The following is a 16,611-nucleotide window of genomic DNA, read 5'->3' on the forward strand; positions in this document are numbered from 1 at the left end:
CTTCATACTCCCTTCCTGATATTCACTTCTCTACTTAGAAAAATTATACTAAGCTCGAACATCACTATTTACATAAAGGCTTCCCTTATCATTACAAAAATTAATCTTCATCTTTTAAACTTTCATTAGTGTTTTCAGATTATTTCTACAAATAGTTACTAAATGAGTATTTTAGGCATTTCTTCTTTTGAGTTTACTGTTAATGAACAAATCATAAAATTATGTTTAAATAAAAGCTCTTATTCTAGACTCCAAAGTAGAGGGCACAAAGCTTACTTCATTGTACTGATCTCTATACTAATAATAACCAAAATAAACTACTAATTCAATGAGCACTGGGTGAATGAATGAAAAACTGGAATACTTTTTAGTTAAATTAATAGCTAGAGAAATTACATACTGACTTAAAATGTCTTGCTTTGCACTGGAGCCGTGAAGGCAGCTCTGGCTGTGCAGCTGTCACCAGGCTCTACCAGGAAGTGAGCGAGACCCTCAGCAGTCAATGTTTCATTTTCACCCGTTGCATTATGGCTACCCAAGGTATTTACATAAGCTCTAAAATCTAAGAATTCTCAGGCCTAGACTCTGAAAAGTTTAAAGAATAAGTTCATAAAGCTCACTATGACTGAGGAGATTTCCCCAATTTAAAAGTTTCAGGTCAAGACTAGAGAGACGGCTTGGCAGTGAAGAGCCCTTGTTCTTGAAAACAACCTAGACTCAGTTCTCTGTAACCACATGACAGCTGACAACTATTTATAATCTTGCTGTCTTATATTCACACAGATGATGATGATGATGATGATAATAATAATAATAATAATAATAAATAGTTAATAATAGTAGTAGTAGTAAATTAAATAAAAAACCTTTTAGGTCTTAGAGAAAAGATGAACTTAGTGAACTACATAAAATAACTATATACTAAAAAAATAGAACAATAAAACCAAAAAATGTAATTAGGGAAATGTTAAATGTCCCCCTGTAGGATTAAAAATGTGATGAGCATTCATTTACCATCATTTTCAGCTATATTAAATTTTAGGCGCCTACCACTTTTTTAAGAAATGAAGCTGTTTGAATTTCTTGCAGACAGAGCACGGGAGTGAAACAACTGTCTTTGAACACAGCAGGGCGTCTGCACTTGTGAACTCCTTATCCTGTCAGTTATTTCTGCTAAACACTATGGATATCTTCAAGACAGGTTACAAAATGCCATGGTTATTCAAATTAAGAATTGGATACTACAGACTTCTTGATGCAGCTGGAGAGTTGTGCCCCTGCGATCCCAGATTATTAAACAATTGTCTAGTTATCTTCTAGATAATTGGACTGGAGGACTTACCAGTTCTTGTTAAAATTAAAAAATGGGGGAATAATAAAAAACTAGCCCCGATGCTCTGTTCATTATACATTTTTTAAATGACAGCACAGCCTATATCATAAAAAACAAAGACCCTCAATCAGTTATCTACCACAATGGCTACAGCCCTGGATCAGCAGGCTACCATAGATACATCTATTAGAGGTAAAATAATGGTTCTTAATCAAATAATTGACCTAATACAAAAACAGATGGATAGCTTATGACAGCTTGCCCGATTGGGCTATATATGGAAAACTCCAGCCTTATATGTGACCAATGTACCATATAAAAACTTTATAAAAATGGCTAACTTGTCCCGAGAATTGTCTTTATATCTTGCAGGAAAATTTTGATGATCTGCTGTCCTCCTTGAGACGGTCCATCATGACAATCAACTCCACGCGAATGGACATAAGCTTGGCCAAAGGATTCCAGTCCTGGATTGTGTCCTTCATCTCCTACTTCAAAAAATGGATGGGGGTTGGAATGTTTAAAACGGTCCTATGCTATGAAATAATGTTTCTCCTCTGGATGGTCTGCTGACTCAAATCCCAAAGCCATAGGGATAAAATGGTTTTTACACAGCGCTGGCTGCCCTAGAACAGGGAGCCTCTTCTGATATATGGTTATCTATGTTAAAGCAGTAAGGTTTAAGTCAACCAGCTCCTACACCCCTAGGACTATGGTCCATGGCACAGGATGGAATGCTTGGCTTAGCTAGCCCTAAAGGTTGTGGAGCTAAAAAACATCGCACAGAAAATGGCCCTCTCTGAGAGATAAGTCGCTCTGCATAAGGGTTTCCTGCCATATATTCCCTTTCCCAAAAAAATGACAGAGGGCAGGCCGGATAGGTTCCAGGTGTCATAAACCTAGGGACAGATTCCATGTAAGTACATTTTAATGTTTTCATTTTGGGAAATGCGACCTCTATCTTTACCTTCCTAGGGAGTTGCCTTTCTGCAAAGAAGTAAAATTAGGGGGAGATGTAGAAGGCCGCAACCACACTCTCCTCCATAGATGGCGCTGCACCGCCAGGTGAGCTAGAAAGCTCACACGTGTTAGTAACTTTCCACTACTCCCAAGGTATCACCTGGGACTGGGAGCAGTTGACCAATCCAAGAATGACACGTCCGAAGCAGGGTCTGTTTCCTATATAAGGGATGGGTTCCATCATATCTGGGTCTCCGCCATGTTGGCTGATGCTCGCTCTCCCAAGGGGCATTAAAGCTATTTCTGCAGTAGGATCCTGTGTCCCGCATGGTTCTTGCAGGCGAGAGGAAGCGTGGGACACTCAGAGAAGCTGTGTTGTTCTGCACAAGATCAAGTAAAAGTTCTAGTGTAGAGGGGGAAGAGGCTCAAGAGCCCCAACATCTAGCTGATGAGCTTCTGGGGCGGGAAAGTCATGTTTTTGAGTACGCCCCCTGGTAATTGGTAACACTCCAGTAAACAGCCCAACACCCATAAGTATATTGGCAGTACACTGGACTCTGTGGGTGATCAACAACAAATAGGACATGAGTTGTGAAGAGATAGGAGGTTGACATGGATGTGGGAAGAATTAGGAGGAAAAGAGGGAATGAATACAATAAAAATACATTGTACAAGTATGAAATTCTAGAAAATTAATAAAATACACATCTAAAATTTCTTGCACATAAAAATGCTAGAGAAATATCTCCTGTGACACGATGGACGAGAAGAGACAACAGGCTGTTTGACTTTAAGCCACGGAATTCAGATCTGTGCAAGCAAGCACCATGAGCACAAGTCTTAACTTCTTTGTTCACAGAAGTTTTCAGAATTCAGCTCTGCAGCACAGGTGGTGGTGGTATTGGTGTTTTTTTCACCAATGTAAGAAAAATCAAATATGAGTGTCTCCCCCACCCCCGAAACTCTAAAACTTGTGTTTGGGACAAGGAATTCAAATCTTTTTATATCTTCCATCTTGTTATGCAAATGTTTTAATTCTCCCCAACTAGTAAAATTTCTGTTTATTCAAAGCCCCACTGCTCTATCCTAGGAATTTAGAGGGCTGGGGCAGTGACCCTTTTCTACTTTCCTTCATTTCCTGTGCACCAGTTTTTATTCAGTCACCTGAATAAGACTGTAAGATTTTCCCATCAGTCAATGGAAAAATGACACTGCCACCATCTGAGTTAGACTACAAACTTCTTGGCTTGATGTGAAATTTGTTCTTCCAAGCATAGATGATATCAAGTGGTCTTGGAAAATCTCTATTTTGTGTGACTTATATATCTTATAACTAAGTGTAGTGCCTTCATTTCCTATTATTGTCAAAATAAAGAACTATAATGCATACACCTGAAGGTGATATTAACCAACTGCTAAAGCACAGATGAAAACATACATATACTAAATTTCATGTAAAGAAAAAAAGGGAAAAAACCCCAGTGCTTCAGAAAAGCTTTTACACACTTGATGTACCATGATCCTTCAATGATATGTGAGATTCACAGAGGTTTCAACAATTATGGCCAGCATGATCAACACTGGGCTCTTAAACACAGTCAGATATAACAGCAACTTTAAACTGTCAGTAAGTTTTGAAGTCTGTAAACATGTTTATTTATTTTCTTTCCTTTTTAAAAGTCAATTTAGTTATCAAATATCCCTATTTTGCATATTAAATAGATAAAACTAGCTAATACAAGAAAAAAAATATCATCTACTGCATAAAATACATGAAGGTCAAACAAACCCAGTACAACCTAAGAGTAAGTATAGACCTTCTATTAAGAGACAACAAAGCATTGATAAAGATAACATTTATTTGCATAACTGTTCTGTTAGAATGTTAAAATACCTACTTTGCTTCGATGTCAGCTTTCTCTCTTACTGCATGAGCCATCTGTTCAGTCTCAAAGTACTTCTTTTTACCTTTTGCTAAATCTTTCACAGTTTCTTGTAATTCTGTTTGGATTTTTGTCAACTGGTCCACACACTGTAAAATACAAAAATGCAATTATTAAAAATTTATATTCTGATCTCCAAAATATACAAAGAATTCAAGAAACTAGACACTAAAACCCTAATTAACCCAATTAAAAAATGGGGTACTGAACTGAACAGAGAATTCACAACAGATGAACTTCGAATGGCCAAAAGACACTTAAGGTCATGCTCAACCTCCTTAGCGATCAGGGAAATGCAAATCAAAACAACTTTGAGATACCATCTTAACCTGTCAGAATAGCTAAACTCAAAAACACCAATGATAGCCTATGCTGGAGAGGATGTGGAGTGAGGGGAACACTCATCCATTGTTGGTGGGAATGCAAACTTGTGCAGCCACTGTGGAAATCAGTGCGGCGGTTTATCAGGAAACTGGGAGTCAACCTCCCTCAGGACCCAGCAATTCCACTCTTGGGAATATACCCAAGAGATGCCCTATCATACTACAAAAGCATTTGTTCAACTATGTTCATAGCTGCACTATTTGTAATAGCCAGAACCTGGAAACAATCTAGGTGCCCCTCAATAGAAGAATGGTTAAGGAAGGTGTGGAACATATACACATTAGAGTTTTACTCAGCGGTAAAAACCAATGACATCTTGAATTTTGCATGCAAATGGATGGACATAGAAAACGCTTTACTGAGTGAGGTAGCCCAGACCCAAAAAGAGGAATATGGTATGGACTCACTCATAAGTGGATTCTAGCCATAGTTAAAGGTCTTTGAGCCTATTAATTCGTGATCCTAGAGAAGCTAAATAAGAAGGTGAACCTGAAGAAAATCATATAGTTATCCTCCTGGATATTGGAAGTAGACAAGATTGCCAGGCAAACTTGGGTGCACGGGGGGGGGGGGTGGCATGGAAGTAAGGGGAGATGTTAGAGAGAAGGGAGTAGGGGAGGAAGTATCTTGGTTCAAAACATGTACTACTTTTGTACAGGACCTTAGTTTGATTTTCAGCTCCTGAACTGCACACCTCAAAACCACCTATAACTCCAGTTCCAGGGACTCTAACACCCTTCTTGAGGCCTCTGAAGGCACCTGCTGCACACAAGTGCATATCCTGACACACACAAACATGATTAAAAGAATGAAATCTACTATGTTAAGGTCTTGTAAATATTTTTCTATAAAATCTGTTTAAATATTAGACTTGAAATGTTTTTTATAAATTATATCAAGTCAGAATTTAACAAAGAGCATATTCACATTACTGTTTTGCTATGTACTATCTAAATCTGTTAAACATTTTGGTTTCAATTTTAGCATTTACAAAATGCAATATATTCCTATTCATGGTATTATGAAAATCAATTGCGACTATATTAGATATGGTAGCAGTTTGTAAACTCTAAAATGCTAAAAAAAATTGATTCTTTATATTGATTCTTTATGTGTGTCTATGTGGTGCCAGAGGAATCCAAACTGAGGGCCTTGCAAGCTAAGTATATATTTTACTGAGCTACTTTTATAATTATTTCAAGGATGGTAAGTATATTCTATTATAAAGAGAAAAATATAAGCAAGGAAATAGAAGAATAGCTAAAAGCTTTCAACTACTATTGCTCTTGTTTTAACTTATAAGCAAATGTTAGCATAAAATAAAAAATTATCTGGGTGGAATGTCATGGTAAATGTCTACAATCCCAGCAACTGGGAGGTGGAGACAGAACGAGAATCAGGAGTTCAAAGTCAGCCTCCGTTACATAGTGAGTTTCAGGGCAGCCTGAACTGTCAACAAAACAAAACAAAACCAGCAACAGCAATAACACAAAACATCTGAAGTCATGATAATATCTGTATATGAAATTTATTTGTTTGTTGGTTTGTTTTTTGAGACAGGGCTTTTCTGTGTAGCTGGAAATTCCTCTGCAGACCAGGTTGGGCTCAAACTCAGATCTATTTGCCTCTGCCTCCCAAGTGTTGAGATTAAAGGCATGTGCTACCAATGCCTGGCCATAATTTCTGTTACCATAGACAATAATTACAATGTGTCTATGTGTTTATCTCTAAGTAGTATTTTTTAAACCAAACAAAACAGAAAATTTTAAAAAGAACACGGATTTAATTTTTTAAATTAAATCTATTCATTTTATTTTATGTGTGCCTATATGTATGTGCACCTTGTACATGCTTACTGCCCTGTGGAGGTCAGAAGAGGACATCAGATCCCCTGGAACTGGAAGTTATGGACAGTTGTAAACCACAATGTGGGGGCTGGGAATCAAACGCAGATCCTAGTTTACCAGAACAGCAGGTGCTCTTAACCACTCAGCAAACTCACCAGCCCCCAGGACATGAGCTTTAAAATGTCACGGAGAAGCCAGACATGTTGCTGCAAGGTTGTAATCTCAGCAACTGGAGGCTGAGGTGGGACAATTGCCACAAAATCAAAGTGAGGCTGGTCAATAGTAAGCTCCAAGTCAGCTAGAGGTATAAAATGGGATCTTGTCATAAACCAAAAGATAAAAATAAAGTTTAAAATGCTGCAGAAAGAATATTTTGACCCAAAATGAATTCTGACAGTGAGAGAATAACGTGGATCAGTCTACCTCCTCACAGTCAGGTAAGTATGCAAGCTGTGACGGCACATAAAGACCATGCGGCTGGGAGACCTGGGAGAGAGGATGCATACCCAGATGAGCTTTCCCCCTGGCTTTTCTCTCCACTTACAGCAGTTACTGAGTCATGGCACCAAGATTATAATTAGGGCTGGTGAGGTAGTTCTGTGGGTAAGCCTAGCTGACGGTCTGAGTGTGATTCCTGGAACCCACATGATGGAAGGAGAGAATAGACTTCAAGACACATATACACTCACGTGTATGTGTATATAAATATATACACATATAGTATATATTTCAAAATTTTAAGAAGACTATAAACATAAATTGGTATTAATCTTCTACTCTGTAGAAAAAGCTTTCGCAAAAAACAGCAACTTATAAAACAAAGCTCTAGGAAGAAAGTCAAAAAAAAAAAAAAAAAGAAAGAAAAGAAAAAAGGCAACCAAACCGAATACAGATTCCCCGAGTCATTAGCTGGCTTCTAAAAAGCATGTGTGGGATGAAACGTCAATAAATCTAGTAAACAGTTGCTGAGGGGCCAAGTGTTCAGCAGAGATCAGGGGGTCAGAGCGGACACATGCTCTGCAAGGACAAGTCTTGTCAGCAGAGAAAGTGGGGAAGTATCCCAGAGTTTCAGTTAAGTCCACAGGAGAAAGTACAACAAACCAAGCCTGAGAATGACCCAAACCAGACTCCTGTAGCACAAATACTAAGTGCTCTTAATAAAAACTTGGGAATCGGCTATCTGGGGGTGAAAGCTGAAGGATCAGAGAAGCAGAGTGTCCAGTCACTAGAGTTCTTCCTTCTACCAATGCTCAGACCAAAGAGGTGATCCTGTCCTCAGACTGCGTCCTCAGACTGTTTTAAACTGTTCTTCAGATTACACTGGGATCCTATCTCCTCCCACCCAATATTTCTCCCTCCGCCAAGCCATATCACTTCTGTCTCCACCACTCTAGTGCTGGGATTAAAGGTGTGAGCCACCACTACCTGGCCTCTAATGGTTTAGCTCTGCACTCTGATCTTCAGGCAAGCTTTATTTGTTAAAACACAAACAAATTATCACAAAAGATCCTAATGGGATTAGGGCTAGAAATCTGCCAGCCTGTCAAATTCTATTCTCTTAGGCAGAGATGTCCCAGAACCTTCAAAGTTTTATGCACTGTATCCAGTATCCAGTAGGCCCAAATTACTGAGTTTGATTTCCTGGGACCCATATGATGGAAACCAAGAAAAGATGTCTAATAATAAAGTGACCAGTATGACTCATACAGTAGAATTATGATTAATGTGTTTAAGATGATAAAATAAAAGGTCAAGGTATGGCTCAAGGCTCAATAGTAGAAAGCTTTCCTAGTACAAACAAGACCCTGTGTTCAACCCATAGTACTACAAATGAAAAAAGAAATATTTAAAAAAGAAAACAGAATAAAAGAAAAACATAAAAAATTATATCAGAAATATAAGATCTATTTTTTTTTTTTTGAGACAGGGTTTCTCTGTAGCTGTAAAGCCTGTACTGGAACTAGCTCTTGTAGACCACACTGGCCTCGAACTCACAGAGATCTGCCTGCCTCTGCCTCCTGAGTGTTTAAAGGTGTGCGCCACCACCACCCGGCTAAGATCTATTTTTTAAAGTGAGTCGAAAATTCCAAAACCAAAAAACTACAAGATTTATTTAAAGCTAGGAGGTGGTGACACAAGCCTTTAATCCCAGCTCTTTGGAGGCAGAGACAGGCTGATCTCCTTGAGACCAAGGCCAGCCTGGTCTACAGAGTGAGTTCCAAGAGAGCTAAAACTGTTACACAAAGAAACCCTGTCTCAACAAACAAACAAACCAAAAATATTTATTTAAATACCAACTAAAAGATTCAGTCAATATGGAAATTAACTCTGGGAAGGAAAGAAGATAAATCTAAGATTGCTTACCTATAACCTAGTGAGAAGAATTGATAAAGAGAAAGTAAGAGGCTATCAAGCCAGAGAGGCGGTTCATCAGGTAAAAATACTTGCTGCACAGACTTACCGAGCTCCATCAGATACCCAGATCACATTGTAAAGTGAGAATAAACTCCTGAAAGTTGTCCTCCAACCTCCACACATGCACACCCACACTTACACACATCATACACACTAATAACACTATTATTAAATAAAAAAGAAATGCATTGCTAAAAAAACTGGTGGAATTTGTTTTTTAATGTGAATTCTAAATACAAGTGTTTGAGATCCTGGATCTATCTGTACACGAAATCCCAGAAATTTTAGATATATAAACTAACATGGTCTCCTCTGGGCTTAAGTCAGTTTAAAGGAGATGCCAGTTGTTATCAATCTCAAAGCTCTGACAAGTACCTCAATAGGTACGTAATGTTTGAAAACTTTCTAGATGGCACATAAATGCCTTATCAACTACAATATAAAACAAGGTCATTCACAGGAAAGGGAATTGTTCAATCTCATAAAATACTCCTTGCCCAGGAATGATGGTAAGATTCAGGTCTAAGATTATTCCAATAACAAAAGAGAAAAGCCGGGGGCTGGAGAGATGGCTCAGCGGTTAAGAGTATTGTCTGCTCTTCCCAAGGTCCTGAGTTCAATTCCCAGCAACCACATGGTGGCTCACAACCATCTCTAATGAGGTCTAGTGCCCTCTTCTGGCCTACAGGAAAACACACAGACAGAATATTGTATGCATAATAAACAAATTTAAAAAAAGAAGAAAGTTTAAAAAAAAAAAGAGAAAAGTCACCAAAGGTAGTAATATTCTTTCAAAACATTGTGTTATTGAAAAAAGATGAAACTACAGTAACCGAATTAGATTTTGGAAATGTGCTGTCAACTGAAAATGTGGTACTCATACCAGGCCAGGACATCAGAACAAAGTCTCTGTTCTACCTTCTACTCCTCCTATAAAACCATATACCTTCCTCCCCTCAAACCTCAGACACAAACAAACTCACACACTCTATTTTCCTCTAACTACAAATCACTGTCAAAGTTGTGCATGATGAAGGCCTTTAATTCCAGCACTTAGGAACAGTCAGGGAGGTTAAATAGAGAAACTCTGTCTAAAAAATCCAAAACGAAAAAAATAAATAATTGGCAGGGGTTGTATACTTTGTTTACCATTCTTCCTTTGAAAGTGATCATCTTTGGCAAAGATAAGTCACAGATATTCTTACACAAATATGTTTAAGCCAAATGATATTAGATGAGTATTCTAGAAATATAAAGAATTTGCATGCACATGTATAAATATTTAATATTAACTCTGGACTACTGAAATAGTTTTTGGAATATAGAATATGAGGGCTCTTTTAATTTCTGAAAATCCAAATAAAATTAAAACCAAACATTGTATGACTCCTGAAATGTCACCTTCTTAAGTAATTACTTTACTATTTTCTGAAGTATTAGTAATTTCTAAGAAAGAACTTTATCAGGTATCATGGTAACCTAATTTACCAAAAAAAAAAAAAAAAAAGAGGACACAATTTAAATATCTAGTTTTTTTCCCTAGGACCTAATGTAGTTTTATTTCAGGCTAAAGAGAAATTAAACTAGACAGAGTAAGAAAATGTGAGAGGCTTTGATATCCCAGGGAAACAGACCTGAGTTCCCACAATGGCATCAAGAAGTTGGGCTTTGTGGGAGGACAACCTGGGTTTATATCACAATCTTTCCACGCTGGCCTGGAACTCATTATGTGTATCAGGAGAGCCTCAAACATAAAGACCCATGTGCCTGTGTCTCCTACGTGCTGTAATTGAAGGTGCGCACCACCATTCCCAGCTATACTAGACTTTTAAAAATTAAAGTTACAAGTATATTTGGCAAAATGTGTTAATTTCTTTCTTTTAAGTTTCCCAAAATGGCCCAACTTGAAATTAAGACTGATTAACACAAACTTTTTCAAGACTTAGTGGGATTAATAATGTAAGTATTTAACACACATAATGCCTTTAATTGCAGCACTCGGAAAGCAGAGGCAAATGACTCTGAGTTCAAGGCAGCCTGGTCTACAGAGGGAGTTAGAGGACAGCCAGGGCTACACAGAGAAACCCTGTCTTGAAAAACAAAACAGGCACATATCAAAAAATCCTGGTAAAAATGCTACCCAGGATCATTTGTGAACACACTTTTTTAAAGTTCTAAGTTTTAAACGCAATTATAACATAATTTTACTGATTATAAGTATTAAAATATATATATAAAAGATAGAAAATAGAAACAATACCCGTTTTAGTTGCTGTTCTTTTAAGCTTCTTACTGTCCTTGCAGGTTCAGAAATGAAGTTTTTATAGTTTTCACATATATTGATCCGAGACTGGGCTACCTGCATTGTTCCCTCAAGAAAAGATTTCCAAACAGGATACATACTCCTAAATTCAAAGAAGGACAGAAAAGTATTAGGAAGGAAAGTAAGAAAAAAATTGGCTAGATTTTTGGTCACTAGGATTATCCTATTCATGACTGTAAATTTATCTCATGCTGTCTTGTATGTAATACTTTAGCACATGTTCACTGAATATCCTATTTCTATAAAGCTCACGAGTAGGGCATTGTATTATTAGTAATGGAATAAAAAGAACACAAACATTATAACCTGAGACAAAATGAAACTGTAAAACAAATGAGTAATGTGGACTTTCAACATTATGACCAATTTGTATTCATTATGGACAGTTTCCTATTTTATAGGTAAGTTAAATAAGGCTCAGACTTCAGAGAAGAACTATATCACTCAAGAATATGATAGTACTGAAATAAAGACAAAGACTAGATACTTCTAAAGCATATTTTCTCAACTACATCGACTTACATAAACTGCTCAGTCAGAAAAACTGTATTAAAAACAAAACCACTGTATGCTTGAGATGCCTGTTTTGTCTAAAACAGAACACAGTGGTGGAATTCTCATCTGCCCCTGCTATGACATGTCTTCCCAGCATTGCACTGGCTCTGGACGGCTCCAAGCAAACCCACACCTCACCTGATACTGTGCTGAGAAACTCTTGTTGAAGACAAAGAATTATTGATCATTTATTTTTTCCATCCAACTTTGTTCTCAAACCATTTTTTTCTAATTTACCAAAAATTTCTGTCAGTTTTAGAATTTCTATTATATTTTATAACTTAAAAGAATGAATGACATGTAGTTTTTAAATGAGAAACACTGAACTGATTGATAGGTTAATTTTATTTTCTGAATTTCCCTCATATTTAAAAGAATTTTTCTACTACAATGACAATGTTATACAATACATAAAACATAAACTGATAACTATTGAGGTAGAAAAAGAAAACCCAAGCTAGTTCAAGGTCAGCCTGGCGTTCTGGTCAGTCAGAGCCACATAATAAGACCCTGTCTCAAAAAATCAAACCAAACCAAAACAAGAAGCAAACAAAAAACTTGATAAAAATATGATCTCCAACCAATGAGTTTTAGACATCACTCCATATAGTATACTCAATTAGTTTAAATATGAGCACATATTTAGGTAAAAATATGCCACTTACCTGTTTGTAAGATTCAATGTATTATGTAAGCATAAAATCACAGGTGGACTTAATACAGCAAAACTGGTGTCTTCCATGGCCTCACTGCCTGACAATCGACAGAACTCAAACTGCAAACTATCATACAGTCAAAAAAAAAAAAAAAACTGGTATTTTTCCTCAAGACTGAGGAAAAAAAAACCTCAGTACTATTCTCAACAGTTATAATTATACTTCAACATTTTTCTAAATTGTAATGAAAATGAAAAGTAAGTGAATAGAGAAATTATGGCATAGAAAAAGAGGCATGGAGGAGAATGAAGCCTAGTTTACTGTTATTCACAAGTCAAATTTCATCTTAAATTTAACTTCCTACAGAAAGTATCATGATCACTACCACGCCAATCTTGAGGCTCAACCAAACAACCTACCTCTGCTACTACTCATGACTCCAGCATTTTTCCTTCAATAAATATTTTATACCCTGGCAAGGTGGCACACACTTTTAACTCCAACACTAGAGAGGCAAAAGAAGGCAGATCTCTGTGAGTACAAGGTCAACATGATTTAGTTTCAAGTAACAGAAGAGTCAGGGCTGCACTGAGAGACCCTATCTCAAAACAAAACAAACAAATAAAAACCACACAAATCCAAAGCCCCAAACAAGTATTTTTTTTACAAAATTGCTTAATAATATAAAAATTATTTTTTCTATAAAGTGAAAACTCCATGAAAGAAACAGGCACATGTGCCTGTGGACAACTGTGTTGCACACACAGAAAAGTTGCAATAGTATGTGAGAATGAATGTATGATGTGGGATTCCCCTCTGTATGCTATGAGTATGTTTTATTACCATTGGTTACTAAAGAAGCTGCTTTGGCCTATGGCAGGGCAGAATATAGCAAGGCAGGAAATCCAAGCAGAGATAGAGGAGAAAGAAGACAGAGTCAGGCAGACATCATATAGCTGCAGAAGGAGAAAGATGCCAGAACCTTATTGGTAAGCCACAGCCTCATGGTGATACACAGATAAATAGAAATGGGTTAATTTAAAACATAAGAGCTAGCTAGGAATATGCCTGATTCGTTGGTCAAACAGTGTAATAATTAATATAGTTTCTGTGTGATTAATTGGGTCAGGGTGGTTGGGACATGAAAGCATAGTCTCCATTTACATAATGGCACCCAGATGTTTGGCAAGAATTTCCATTTAAAGCCAGAGAGAGATTTTTTTTTTTTGCATTTTTAAAAAAGGGATTCTAGAGAGAAAAGAACAGAGTTATAGAGTATAGCTGCTTGGTAATGGCATTTCCTTAGGTGGGCTCTGTTTGTTTAAGAGGATTACTGACTTGGCATTAGCAGCAAAAATCTTGCAGCTCTTTAAAGAGAACCTGCCAACAAACACTTAAATGGTTCTTATGAGCATCCCCGGCATGTTTCTTGGTGATTATGAACCTAGAAACTCCATAGGGGTGGGGTAAAAAAATGTGGCTCCTGCCAGTACCTCTGCCATGAAACTAGACTCTCAGGAAGCCAAGGAGTGTGGTGGGTCCAGCTGCCAAAGCTGCAACTTTAATCCTAGCCATATCACTTAGCAAATTAAAGACTCAAGTGGACACAAAAAGAAAGATATACACTAAAGACAGATTCAGATAAAAAAAAAAACCCAAAACCTCTAAACAGTTTACAGTGTGTTTAAAAATATACATAGGCTTGGGAGAAAAAAAGAAAATAGACAGAGAAAAGTTTTTTAAAAATAAGAAGAAAGAGAGTAGTTGGGTGCCATGGCACATACCACTGATCCCAGCACTTGGTAGGCAGAGGCAGGCAGATTTCTGTGAGTTCAAGGGCACCCGGGCCTACAGAGTGAGTTCTAACAGAGCCAATGAAACACAGAGAAACCCTGTCTCAAAAAACGAAAAAATTGAGGAGGAAATCCAGCCCTGGGAGCCAACCCAGTCCTGGGACAATGGCACACCAGGATTGAGGTAACGACCTGACTCAGAGTCTGCGATCTCTACTGGAACCAGAGTGTGAATGAATCGGTTACCTAGGACACAGACAGAACAAGCTCCACTAGGAGCAGAAGCCAGTCCCAGAACACTGGCGGATCAGGACTGAGCCATCGAACAGATCCAGAGACAGAAATCTCCATGACAACAGGTCCAGCTCCAAGCCAGTGACTTCTGCAGGAGGAGATCCAGACCAGGATTTACATAAACAGATCAAAGCCAGCAACCTAGGCCAAAGTAGGCCTGAGACAGCAAACTCCAACGGAGCAGAGTAAAGCACAGGAGAACTGAGCTATCTCCAGGAGCAAAGAGTAACCAACGGGGTAACTAGAACTGTGGCACTGACTGTACCACGAGAACAACCATCTGAGCTTTAGATTCACTGGCACAGGGAAGATTATTCAACAGAATCTCAGACAGCCCCAACCACACCTATAGAGGAAAAGATGAGTAGAAAAGGTAAGATCACACGCTACACCACAAAGAGCAACACAATACCAATAAAACCTAAAGATCCTACAAAAGCAAGACATGAACAACCAAATGTGGATGAAGCAGAAAAAAATGATCTAAAAAAATAACTTCAAGAGAATGTTTGAAACTCTTAAAGAGGAAATGAGAAAATCCATTAATAAACTGGAGGCAAAAAATACAAAAATTGGAAGATATCAGCAAATCACCTAAAGAAAACCAAGAAAATCAAGAAAAAGAAATTAAGCATATAAAAGAAACTATTCAGGACTTGAAAACTGAGATAGAAACAATAAAGAAAACACAAGCCAAAGGAATTATAGAAACAGAAATCATGAGAAAAAGATCAGGAACCACAAATGCAAGCATGAACAGCAGAATATAAGAAATGGAAGACAGAATCTCAAGAGCTAAAGATACAATAGAGGATATAGACTCATCAGTTAAAGAAAACATTAAACCTAACAAAAGCTTAATCCAAAATATTCATGAAATATGGGACACCATAAAAAGGCCAAATCTTAGAATAATAGGTATAGAAGAAGGAGAAGTTCAACTCAAAGGAACAGAAAATTTATTTAACAAAATCATAGAAGAAAACTTTCCCTACCTAAAGAAAGATAAGCCTGTGAAGATACAAGAAGTTTACAGAACATCAGACTGGATCCAAAAAAAAAAAAAAAAGTCCCCTCGCCACATAATAATCAAAACACTAAACATACAGAGTAAAAAAAGAATATTAAGACCTGAAAAGGAAAAAGGCCAAGTAACATATAAAGGCAGACCTATCAGAATTAAAGCTGACTTCTCGTGGAGAAAATGAAAGCCATAAAGTCATGGTCAAGCATTATGCAGCATTAAGAGACCATGGATGCCAGTCCAGACTACTATACCCAGCAAAGCTGTCGATCACCATAGAAGGACAAAACAAGATATTCCATGACACATCTACATTTCACAAATATCTAGCCAGAAACCCAGCCCTACACAAAATACTAGAAGGAAAACTCCAACCCAAGGAAGATGGCTACACCAACAAAAATACAGACAATTGATGATCTCATAACAGCAAATCCTGAAGAAGAAAAAAATGCACAAACATCACCAACAATGAAAACTAAATTAACAGGAGATAGCAACCAATGGTCATTAATATCCCTTAACGTAAATAAACTCAATTTACCTATAAAAAGTCACAGGCTAGCATACTGGATACAAAAACAGAATTCATCCTTCTTCTGCATACAAGAAACACATCTCAACCTCAAAGACAGACATCGTCTCACAGTAAAAGGTTACAAAAAAATATACTAATCAAATGGACCTAAGAAACAAATGGGTGTAGCTATCTTAATATCTAACAAAATAGACTTCAAGCTAAAATCAATCAAAAGAGACAAAAAAGGTCATATTAGTCACAGGAAAAATGCATAAAGAGGAAATTCCAATACTCAATATCTATGCCCCAAATACAAGGGCACCCTCATATGTCAAAGAAACACTTCTAAAGCTTAAAAATCATATATTAAACCCCACACATTAATAGTGGGAGACTTCAACACTCCCCTCTCACAACTGGACAGGTCAATCAGACAAAAAATGAACAAAGAAATAAGAGAACTAACAGATGTTATGACTCAAATGGACTTAACAGACATCTACAGAATATTCCATCCAAACAGAAAAGAATATACCTTCTTCTCAGCACCTCATGGAACCTTCT

At 37.3% G+C, this 16,611-nt stretch overlaps 1 protein-coding gene across 4 annotated transcripts in view; it reads right to left on the minus strand.

The window, feature by feature from the left end:
• Fchsd2 (FCH and double SH3 domains 2) overlaps positions 1–16,611 on the minus strand; it is a 231,214-nt gene that overhangs the window by 106,420 nt on the left and 108,183 nt on the right. For all 4 annotated transcript variants that reach the window (XM_087908664.1, XM_087908666.1, XM_087908665.1 and 1 more), the window contains 2 exons: positions 11,143–11,287; positions 4,192–4,325 (listed from right to left, as the gene is read on the minus strand). In XM_087908664.1, coding sequence (XP_087764790.1) covers positions 4,192–4,325; positions 11,143–11,287 — 279 coding nt within the window. The remainder of the gene's footprint in view (positions 1–4,191; positions 4,326–11,142; positions 11,288–16,611) is intronic.

Source organism: Myodes glareolus, chromosome 7 (assembly GCF_982192425.1).
Source record: "Myodes glareolus chromosome 7, mMyoGla1.1, whole genome shotgun sequence".
Taxonomy (NCBI): Eukaryota; Metazoa; Chordata; class Mammalia; order Rodentia; family Cricetidae; genus Myodes; species Myodes glareolus.